General features: G+C 42.4%; 1 protein-coding gene across 20 annotated transcripts in view; it reads left to right on the plus strand.

The window, feature by feature from the left end:
* The window catches only part of Lmo7 (LIM domain 7), a 195,364-nt gene that overhangs the window by 137,020 nt on the left and 46,577 nt on the right, over nt 1-11,767 (plus strand). For 12 of the 20 annotated variants that reach the window (XM_031363014.1, XM_031363015.1, XM_031363018.1 and 9 more), the window contains 6 exons: nt 3,218-3,416; nt 6,812-7,064; nt 8,003-8,284; nt 8,846-9,046; nt 9,874-10,593; nt 11,533-11,562. In XM_031363014.1, coding sequence (XP_031218874.1) covers nt 3,218-3,416; nt 6,812-7,064; nt 8,003-8,284; nt 8,846-9,046; nt 9,874-10,593; nt 11,533-11,562 — 1,685 coding nt within the window. The remainder of the gene's footprint in view (nt 1-3,217; nt 3,417-6,811; nt 7,065-8,002; nt 8,285-8,845; nt 9,047-9,873; nt 10,594-11,532; nt 11,563-11,767) is intronic. The other 8 variants (XM_031363023.1, XM_031363022.1, XM_031363028.1 and 5 more) reach the window with 2 other exon arrangements.

Here is an 11,767-nt window from a genome sequence, read left to right on the forward strand (position 1 = left end):
CCTCTCCTGTAGATCAGTCCTTGCTGTGGAAGAGGGTGAGGCTCTGATGGGATAATTGCAAGTAGTGGGGACAAGGGAAAGCTGGCTTCACAGTCATTTGAACTAAGGAGCTATGCAGTTAGCAGCTACCAGGGACATGGATTTGTGGACTAGTGTTCTTTATAGACTTCCTAACTTTTTATGGCAATGACTCAGGATGAGTCATTTCAGTGCAGTTTGTGCTAGGAATGCCTCTTTAAAGGATGTCCACACTCACCGATGTCAGAGTCAGTGTGATCAGAGGACATTTTTTGTAGATGAGACTGTGGTTGTGGCCCTATTACCCCACTACCTGGTGGGAAGAGGCATGAGAGGCATGACAACCTATCATTTGTTTTGGACAGTTCCTTTAAAAATGGAAGGTGTTGTGTCGACTGTACTTTCCCAGTTCCCTGGCAATGATAAGGCTAACCAGAAATAGCCATGAAACCATACTCACTGGAAGCTGTTGTATTTGAGTCAGATTGTAATCTGCAGATGACTCACTTTGGGGGACTTGTCAGGGTGAAGTCCTCAGGCTGCAGGGACAAACTAGGTTATTTAGGTCACACACTTGCTAGTCAGTCACTTTAACATTTATATGATCAGAAGTCATATTATGTTAACGCTGAGGTTTCAAAAAGTATGAAAGTATGTGTTTGTGTCATGGGCCGGGCCAGTTGGGGTCCCTCAACCTGAGGAAAAATCAGGGTTCCGGTACTCAGGTGGACAAGGGGTTGGCGAGTGACACACAGACTCCTCGGACACCAAGGGAGTGCTGAATCTGAGTGTAATTTCTCAAAGTAAGCATCAGGCTTAAATGGTCATTACAGAAGACTAAAGGAAGTTAGATAATACACCAGTCAAGGTACATCAAGGTCATCTGATGCATAATGATTCTATAGAAAAATATATACGTGTATATTGACAGGAACTAGGCAGTGGTTACAACTGAAAGAAAGTCAGCTTATTCTTAGAAGCCAGGTGTGAGATAGTTCCCATTCTAGTCTATTTTATAACCCACTACCAGTTGGTCTTTAGTAAATGCCCAACTATGCTAATCTTCTGGGCTAGTGGAAGTATGCACCAGGGGATCCCATTCTTGCTAACCTTACCATGAATAATACATTACTCTAGCTCTGGGAGTGACTCTGCTGTAATTCTAATGTGGTCTGCAATACGTGACTGTAATGAGGATCCTAAATTTACATGGTTGAACTTGCCCTGGGATAATTAATTCTTATCCAGTAAACTACAATGCCCGGTTTCTTTCACTATCTCTCTTTCAACGCTGAAGGCAATTTGTCTGAAATAGTAACATTCTTTACGAAACTCCAAGCCGAGGATCGGCTCAGCATTGACTAGGATTGATTGGAACACTGATGGGGGCTAGAAAACCACATCCAATCTAGTTTGGCTATTTGCAAATCATTCCTTGGGGGCACCTCTATACCTAATAATAAAACAATACTAAGAGGAAGCGAGCAAGACCCTCCATCGGCTATCGGCTAAAGGACAAAGGTGAACCGAATTGTGTTAGGGGACGCCAAGGACCTCCAGGAGGTCAGTTTCCTTGAAACGTTTTGCCTAAGGGACTGCTGTCACGCAGACTCCACTGGAGTGGGTGTGGCATGTTTGAAAAGCCTGATGCATCTAAAGACTGACTTTAAAATGTCAATCTCATATCCTAAGACTTAGCCTGTGGGCGCTAAGCTTGGAAATGGCAGGTGAAAGGTAGATCCTGGCCATGTTCACCCCGGGACGTCAAGATTAATAATGGCAGTGTGAAATCTCTTTACTGGCCGCTCTTGGCATTTCAAACACTCGTCAGACAATTGACTCGGGAATTGAAGGATCCGATTTAGGCAGAAGTCTGCTTGAAACAGCTGCTAGTTATTTGTATCAAGCACTTGCCAGCTTTTCTTCACATGTTGAAAGTATGATGATAAATGTTAAGGCAATAATAACACTTACAAATCTCACATCATTACTATCTGACATAGTGTTTCCATTTTTGCTGTTTCTAATACTGTCTTGCTCATCTATCTGTTTTTACTTAACCATGTGAAGATGAATTCAGGTAACACACCTCATTCTTATATTCTCAGTGTCCATCACTTAAAAGTAAAAATATTTTTCTTTATAGCTTTAATATATACTTTAAAAAGCTTATCAATATTCATTGTCATTTAATATTGAATTTTTTTTCCTCATGGTCTCTCAACTATTTTTTTAAAGTTAAATCATGATTTAATCAATGATTGTGTAGCAGTGATTACTTAAATCACTTTGTGCTCCCAGCAGGTTTTGTGAGAATGAAAGACACACACACACACACACACACACACACACACACACACACACACACACACACACCAGTTAATTTTAATATGCCTTAAGGAGGCCTAGTTGCCAGCATCTTATATCTAGGTTGTATAATTAGTGAAAATAAAAGAATTCTGTAATGTAATGTGCATACTCACTGATCTTTGTAATAATAAATTTTTTTTTTTTGAGGGTTGATGGGATTATAAAATGTCATTCTGGTCTTTTTTTTGTGTGTTTGTTTTGTTTTGTTTTGTTTTGTTTTTTGAGACAGGGTTTCTCTGTATAGTCCTGGCTGTCCTGGAACTCACTCTGTAGACCATGCTGACCTCGAACTGAGAAAACCACCTGCCTCTGCCTCCCAAGTGTTGGGATTAAAGGCATGTGCCATCACTGCCCTGCCATTATTCTGCTCTTATGCTTAACATAAACCACCCCAGATATTTGCTGGAGAGCAAGACATCTTAAAGATTGCCTACCTTTGAGGTGTCAACATTAAGATTTTTTCTTTGATTTCTTCCCTTCTCCCCTCATACATACATACATATATATATATATATATGCATATATATATATCATTGACTAGCATTTTAAGGCTACTTTAATTTTGTTTTTATTAGTATTTCATCTTATGTTTTGATTATATGACTTCGTTAATAATTTCTGGTATTTTCTCATTATATGGAATCTTGAATACCCCCCTATTGTACAGTTTGTGGGGAAAAAAAAAAGATGTACTTTTAACCGGTTTTGTTTTCTTCTTTTGTTGAACAGGAAAACCCTGTCAACAACTTACCTCTCTAATTAATCAGAGCTTTTGCATCTCCGTAAGTTCATGTTCACTTATATGATCTTTGTCCCATGTTTCCTTCAGGCACTTGAAGATTCTAGCTGCCTGAAAAGAAGTGGCCGGGATAGTGGCTACGGGGATATCTGGTGTCCTGACAGAGGAGAATTTCCTGCCCCTCCAGGTAGCCACCGGAGGGAAGATTCCTTTGAAAGCTTGGACTCTCTGGGGTCTAGGTCACTGACTAGCTGCTCCTCAGACCTCACTCTTAGAGGTGGAAAGGAAGGTGAGTGGGTGTTGTGTCTTGGGCTGGATGCTTATTTTATTTCTTTGTATGTGAAGAGAAGATGGAAGAGGAAAGAAAGTAGAGATTGAAAATTATCTGAAGACTTTTCACCAGGATGTGGATTTTCTTAAGGCTGTGTTCTTAGGTATTTTGTTGTTGTTTCCTCTGTATTCGGTTGGACAGGACCACTGAGCAGATGTTTCCTGGTTCATTGGGACTGGATTTTATCAGTGAGACACTCTGGAGACAGAGACTTAGCAGCAGGCACCTAATAAGACCTGTTAACTCAAACATCTAAAGACAAAGCACATTAAGAGTTTGTAAGATGTCTGTCTTACTTCCCAAGTGGTTTCCCTTCTTGTCTTAATTTTATCAGAAATACTTACATACTAACGAGGAAAAGTATGTCAGTAGGTCTCTCTAAGCTTTGATTGTCAGGGTAGCAGGGAGGCGCGAAGCACCTTCTAGCTGTGCCCATGCTAATCCACAGTGGAAGGTGAGGGGATGAGTTACTCCAAGTCCTGATATGGGTAGGAAATGTTACAGGAGCTCGAAAGCTTGGGGTTAAACCCTTCCCTTAAATGCTTGTCTTCAACTGGCAGTGGTGGCTCACATCTTTAATCCCAGCACTTGGGAGGCAGAGGCAGGTGGATTTCTGAGTTCGAGGCCAGCCTGGTCTACAGAGTGAGTTCCAGGACAGCCAGAGCTACACAGAGAAACCCTGTCTTGAAAAAAAAAAAATGCTTGTCTTCAAGGCTTAGAAGATCGTTCAGTGGTTAGAGTTGCTTACTGCTGCTAAGCCTAAGCTCCATCTCTGGGACCCATAGAGTGGAAAGAGGGAAAAAAATAAATTCCTGCAAGCTCTCCTCTTCCTTCTACATGTGTATTGGGGCAAGAATGAGCACACAAAATCAGTAATGATAGGTTAAAATTTTAAAAGAAGAAATGCATGCCTCCCCCCTTCACATTGTGAAGAATTGTAAAACAATACATGTCTTATTCCTATGGCTGTTAGGTAGTATTAATAGTTTCAGACTAAAGATGTAGGCAGTCTGAGTCCAGTCTGTCTAATAACAGTTCTTCAGATCCTGAGGTTATCGGTCAGCGATACAGCACGTGGCCAACATCCACGAGACTCTGCGGTTTAAACTCCAGCACTCCAAGACCAAGTCTTTCCCTTTAAAGATGTCCTAAACTTCAAGCACCATCATTATCAGACAGGAAATGGGGTTTCTGATTGTGAACTCATACTCCATCTTTGAAGATTTTCAGTTTGGTAATTATGGACATAAGTAATTGACCCAAGGCCTTTATTATGCAAAACCTTAAACATCACAAATAATATGCTTGTTTTCTAAAAGTTAGTGAGGCATATCAAAACTAAATTCCTCTAGAGTAGAGATAGGAGAAAAATGAGAATGACTCAGTATTAACCTTTGTTAACTGTCACCGTCCTGACTGAGGTGTGACTCTTTAAGTTCAGATGACGACGATCATACCTATAAGGAAGTCAATCTAAGTTTATAATTTATCGGAGTAATTTTCAGTCTTGTAAAGGAAGACTGAAAAATCTCAACCTACTGTGTTCCTTTGTCCTGACAGAGGAACCTATGGAATGCTTTGTTTGAATTTATACTTACTTGTCAAAGTACAACAGAGGGAAAGGTTGTGGGTTTGTGGCAAGTGTGGATTTTTCATTAAAACGTACAGACGTAGTGTACGGTCCGAGCCTCCTCTCTCTGTGGCCTCTTCTGGATGTGTGTGGTGCAAAGCAGAGGGCCCCACAGTGTCAGCGCAAGGGAACACTGGACTGGACAGGTAGGCAGTTATAAGTAGGGTAGTGGGAGGGAGCTGGGTTCCAGGAGAATGCAGCTTTTCTGTGATTACTGTATTAAAATTCTGCTACCCACACAATTATAGTGGGTGGTAACCACACTTAGGATAATATTTTTAGGATTAGAAAATTGTGCATTTAACGAGTTTTATATGAAAACATATCAGGAGTGGTATTTGTATATAGGCTAGAAAAATAATATTTTTAAGTTTAAAACTTCAAGAAGCAAATGGTGTGTGATTTCCAAATTTTACCAGTAGGTTTTGGTAAGGAAAGCATCGTTTTTGTTTGTTTTTTAAGAGAGTGCTAAGCAAACAGACACAAAGCAGGGACACTAGCGTAATGACTCTGGTTGCCCTGGCTGTGGCCACCTAGTCTTTCCGCTCAGACTCCCCTCTCCCAGGGTTCTTGTGACATAGCTGTGTCAGACCACTTCCTTTGAATCACATTGGCATTGTTTGCTGTTCATTCCTGCCTGGCAGGTGACAAAGGCAAACAGCTTTAGGTCAAGTTAACCTGGCAGGTGTGCAGAGAGCCAGAAGCTGTGAGGGGGGAAACCTCTGCGGGGGTGGGGGGAAGCTTGCTTGCCACACTTACAAACTATGGGTTTACTAATGCACTGGAGGCAGGGGACAAAGGACAGGAAGGACAAGGACGTTACTCCAGTTGGCTTGTGTGCTTAACGGCTCTATTCTTAACTGTGTTTTAAAAAGAGCTGTTTTTGTTTTTTTTTAATTTTAAATTCTTCTTCCAATTAGTGAATATATTATTATTTGTTTCTGTCTGACCTTGGGATGTATTACAAATATTTTTCTCATTCTTTTCTTTTTCTCCTTTCCTCCTCTCCTCTCCCTCTTCCTCCCACCCCTCCTCCTCTTCAGTTCCCTCTTCTTCCCTCTCCCCTCTCTCTCTTTCTCCCCCCCCACCCCCGTCTGTTAAACCTGCTTTTAAGTAGGTTTTTAACCACAGTTCCTGGTTTCCATCACACCTTCCTTATCAGGGAAGCTTTAGTTCTGTGCTCTCGTGTAGGCATGAGATATAATTCATTAGGACTTCAGATGTCGTCTAGCTCTGGTGTAGGATCTGTGTCTCTATGAGTGGCCTTACAGGGGTCTGTCTATCACCATTGAATCTTGCTCTGTCTTCCTTTGGTTTCTATGCTTGCCTGCACTTCCTGGAAATCTGATGGCTTCTTGCCTTTTGTTATATTACTGAGCTCCTGTGGACTTGCGCTATCTCATTAGATTTTTTATCAGGTGATATACATCAGCAAATTTATGAAGCATTTGAGTGACAAAGAAGGTTGGAAAGAGAAGGGACTGTCCAGGGGTTTGGGAATTTATTTGCTTGTCATAACCGCAAAAGAATGCACTACGTGTGGCTCCAGTAGGAAGGCAAGTCCCTCCTCACGGGTCTTATCACAACTTCTTGACAAAGTTCTAAAAATATTCATGCCTTTCAGCAGCAGCCCTGGGTTTCCAAGGGAGAGGAGAACATGCTGGGGTAAGGGGGTCCCGCAGGAGAGCCCTGGAGAGTAAAACGAGTTCTTGTGCCTTCATAGGTTGCGAAAGTGACATCGATTGGGAATTTACATTCAAAATGCAGGATCATAACAAAGATGATATGTCCTACCGAAGGATTTCGGCCATTGAGCCAAAGTCGGCTCTACCGTTCAATCGCTTCTTGCCTAACAAGAGTAAGCAGCCATCCTATGTGCCAGCACCTTTGCGGAAGAAGAGGCCAGACAAAAATGAGGATAACAGAAGAAGCTGGGCAAGCCCTGTCTACACAGAAACAGACGGAACATTTTCAAGGTAGTGTCATGTGATGTTACGGAGCACTTTCTGAATGTGTGGAACTGTTTAATGGGGTTTAACGAGGTTAATGAAATGGCTATTTAAAGTATAGTTATCACATACCACTAATGGGAATTTCTTTTCTGACCTCTGCTTTCAGTTCTATAGACAGTTATTGTGTTTCAGAATGCCAGCATCTGATGACCAGGGCTTCTTTTAGATGCACGCCCTCAGTTTATGCGTGTGTTTCAGCTCACTGGGTCACTGATGTGGTCCAACATGAGCTCTGCCGTGTTCCTTCCATTTCTTTTCTTTCTTGTTGATGGTACTGGACATGAAAAGAAACTCTTGCTGTCCCTTCAACTTAGCAGAGCAAAGGACGATTTTTCAGATCCAACTTTCCGTAAGGAGCTGTGTGGTTCTGAAAGCGGTTCCCACACTGGTGGGTGGGTGGGTGAAGGTTGCCTGATTTTTTTTTTTTTTGGATGACTTAGTCAACCGGAGATTCCGTGGGGAAAAGAGACCTGAGGGTTTCATCTCTAAATCTACCTCTGTCAATTCTTATCTTTAAGTATTTTCTCCTGATATGCTAGCCTCTGGGCTACATACACTAACAAGGTCAGAACTGTATTTATCCTGGGTCTGAGTATCTATCAAGCTGCTGATTGAATTAGAAAAGCAACACCTAACCTGCATGGGATTTTTCTCTCTCTTAGCGCGGCCCTGCATATCTAGCTTTTCTCTAGCTAGGAGGTGATGCTGTAATGTCTGACTCTGGTCCCAGGAGGTGTGATGTTGAGACTTGGAGTTAACAACATACTTCATTCACTTGGAGTACGTTAGTACTTCATTCCCAGGGGTTTACGTAAGCATTGTGAGGTAGAATGCATGCCTTTTGCGTTGTTCGCCACAGACTGCTCACATGGTATCTTAACCTGGTTGGATATTTTGAACAGTACCCAGAGGAGAACTTGGGGTCCCAGGATGGAGACCTGGCACACAGTCCACGAAACTTCCACCTCTTCTTGGTGTTTAGAAGAGGAAGAAGAAAAAGTCACGCGAATGCCCAACATTGTGAAGGATGATCTCTATGTGCGGAGGCTTAGCCCAGTCATGCCAAGCCCAGGGAGCTCTTTTGATCAGTTCCTTCCTAAATGTTGGACCCCAGAAGATATGAACTGGAAAACAATAAAGAGAGAGACTTATAAGCCATGGTATAAGGAATTTCAGGGATTCAGGTTTGTCCGTCTGCATGCTCCTGGTACGCAGGGTTTGTTCTGTCCCAGTCTAGTGGACTCGTGTCTTGTCTCTTCAGTCAGGGAGAAAGAAAGGCTTGCTTTCCCTCTCACATCTATAGAACTTGGATAGTTAAAGAAAACTGGTTAAATTTTATCCTTAGACTATACATGGGGGCATATGCCCTAGAATCTTAGCACTCTAGAGGCTGAGACAGGAGGATTAAAAGTTTGAAAAAAGCCTAGGTCTTCAAAATGAGGCTCATCTTTGAAAACAAACCAACCAAACAAACAGAAAAACCTTTTTGACCTACTTGTTAGCTCCCTTCCACCCCTGGGGGTACTTCTTTTTTCTTTTAATAAACTGCCTGTGGCCTGTGTTTCTATTATTAAAACACAACAACAATAACAGTAGCACAATAAAATACTTCAGATTCTAGACTTTAAAAGGCCAGGCCCCCTTTTATTTCAATCTCAGCACTGATTTCAAAGCTTACATTCTTCTCCTTTCTTTGTCTGTCACCCCACCCCCACCCCCCTTTTCTCCTTGTCACTTCCCAGCAGAAGGAATTCTGACTCTGAGGATGAGGACCCGGGCTTTTTCCGAAGCTCCACCGTTTTTAGTGGACTAGAAAAGGCAGAACATAGATTAGGCAGCAACTACCAAAGACCTTCACTCTTGCTGGAGCTAGCTACCAAACATGCTATGAGGTCACGGGACACCCATGCAGCCAGGAGGACTGGCGGTGCTTTGGAGGAATCCAGGTGCACCTGTCTGCATGAGCTACCTGCTTGTGGCTGACCCGACACCTTCTCTGACTGCTTCTGCTGCTACATTAACCTAGGCCCTGAACACTGAGTCACGGGAGCGTAATGGCACAGGATAAAGGCACAGTGTATAACATACTGCCTTCCACATGAGAGTGTGGCCGCACAGTCTATAGAAATCAACGTGCTATTAATACAACAGCGTGCACAATGGTTAATACGCTAGAATCCTTTTGAGAAACCATTCCCAAATTGCTTTTTAAAATATTATCTAAATTGACTCTTGCGCTGGGTATGGAGATGTGGAGAAAGGAAATATTTTTAGGTAGACACCGGGAAGGACAAGTCTGAAGAATACAAACCCAAACCCACCTCGGGGTCTTTTCTAAGACTATAGACCATTTTGTTATTTCTACTTACCGTGCTGTGCACTATGGCATACAGTATATGATGCCAGCTCTTGGCAAGCTCTAGGATCACACATCCTCTAGGGAGGGGAAGAGATCACTGTGGGTAATGGAATTAGAAAGTTGGGGTGAGGAGTGGTGCCCAGGCCTAGGCCCGGGAGGGTCACTTGATCGGCATTGTAGGTCAGTCATTTGACCTTGATAGTATTCACTTTTCCTGCGAAGTATAGCCTGGTGTTTCTTTAGATGACACTCCAGGAAAGAATAGTTTTGAGTATTTGTCTTGTTTGTAATACTCCCTTCCACTGCTCCTCAAATAATTCTCCCGCAATAAGTACTGCTTGGTCGGCTGCCTAACTACCTTTCCTCTTATACTTACTGCAATTCTCCCTCCCTTTTTTCTTTTCTGTGCATCAGTCAGTTTTTATTGCTTCAGGCCCTCCAAACCTACTCTGATGACATCTTGTCTTCGGAAACAAAGGTCAAACTCGATCCTACCTCTGGCCCAAGGCTCATAACTCGCAGGAAGAACCTCTCTCTCGCACCAGGCTATCGCACCCATGACCTTGCGCTGCCAGCCCTAGACCCTGACTTAGAAAATGATGATTTCTTTGTCAGAAAAACGGGGGCTTTCCATGCAAACCCGTGTGTCCTTCGAGCCTTTGAAGACTTCAGAAGGTTCTCTGAGCCGGACGATGCCGTGGAACGAGATATAATTTTGCAGTGTCGGGAAGGTGAACTCGTACTTCCAGATTTAGAAAAGGATGATATGATTGTTCGCAGGATCCCAGCTCAGAAGAAAGAAGTGCCCCTTTCTGGGGCTCCAGATAAATACCAGCCGGTCCCTTTCCCTGAACCCTGGACCCTACCTCCGGAAATCCAAGCAAAATTTCTCTCTGTGCTCGAAAGGACATGCCCATCCAAAGAAAAAAGCAGTGGCTGTAGAGTGTCAGTACCTTCCCATCGACAGAAGAAAGATGACATGTTGACGCGCAAGATCCAGTCTTGGAAGCTGGGGACTGCTGTGCCTCCCGTCAGCTTCAGGCCTGGCCCGTGCAGCGAGGCTGACCTGCAGAAGTGGGAGGCCATCCGGGAGGCCAGCAGGCTTAGGCACAGGAAGCGGCTGATGGTTGAGAGGTCAGAGTGTGTTTCTGCAAGGATCTGGCTTGTGATGGATGCTCGTGTGTAACTTTCCTTATGGGGGAAAAAAAGCCGCATCCGTTTTCAGCTCTGCATGTTGTGTGCCGTTTTGAAGCATCCTGTAAAAAAAAATATATTTGGCTTTGAGAAACTTTTAGTCAGTTCATGGAAGAAGTGCAATTGCATATTTACACGTCTTAGGATGATTTGAGAAGGTATATGCAAAGCTTGCCTCTGGCTTGAAAGCGTCCATTAGTACATTCCAATGTGAAATTGGATAAAAATATTTTCTAATTGTGTCTGCAGGTTTTTATCATCATGTCTAGCGCTTTTGTGGCAGTCTAACTGTGGTTTGGTTTTATGTGTTTATCATATTTCTCAGTGTCTTTTTTATTGAGCTAAATATTTTCTTAAAAATATGTCATTGCAGATTTCATTTAACTCGATTTTTAAGTCGATCTAGGTTTTGTGACCTATCCGTTTGTAGTGCTTTTATTTATAAAGTTCAGTGCAAATTCCGTTAAAATGCATGAGTCTGTCAAAGTTTTTATGTTTGTAGTTGTGGCCAGTTTTGGTAAAACGAGCTGTGCAGCTTCCTGATAGCTGTTCAGTTCCCTGTAGGTGGGGAACGGGCAAATTTGACCAGGCTGAATACAGTGAATGATTCTAAATCTAACAGTTCTTGGCAAGCGGAGCCCTTTTCTGATGTACTTGGTGGATCAGAGTAAATTAAGAAAAAGTTGATATTATTTGACCTCAGTTCATTGACATAGGAGACTGAGTAAAAGTTGATATTTCAGAAGTAGGCTAAGGGCAGCCTGTTGAAATTTGCCCATTTCCAGTTAGACTCAAATTAAAGATGTTGAATACTTAGCCACGAATACCACCACTGGAGAGAATGACCCTTTTTAATGTTTGGTTTTTTTGGTTTCTTAGACTCTTTCAAAAGATTTATGGTGAGAATGGGTAAGTTTATGGTTCCCATTAAAAATAATTCCTCATATCTGTTTGTCTCCTCTGTAATTCACCGCACCTCTGTCCTGGCATGTTACTAAATGGGTGCTGTGTACAGTGCATGGGACTTTTATTTTACTTTATATTAACATTGCAACCCCATAGCAATATTTTTGTATCTAAATATCCAATGCATGAATTGTTACATAAAGCTTTT

Source organism: Mastomys coucha, unplaced genomic scaffold (assembly GCF_008632895.1).
Source record: "Mastomys coucha isolate ucsf_1 unplaced genomic scaffold, UCSF_Mcou_1 pScaffold9, whole genome shotgun sequence".
NCBI lineage: Eukaryota > Metazoa > Chordata > Mammalia > Rodentia > Muridae > Mastomys > Mastomys coucha.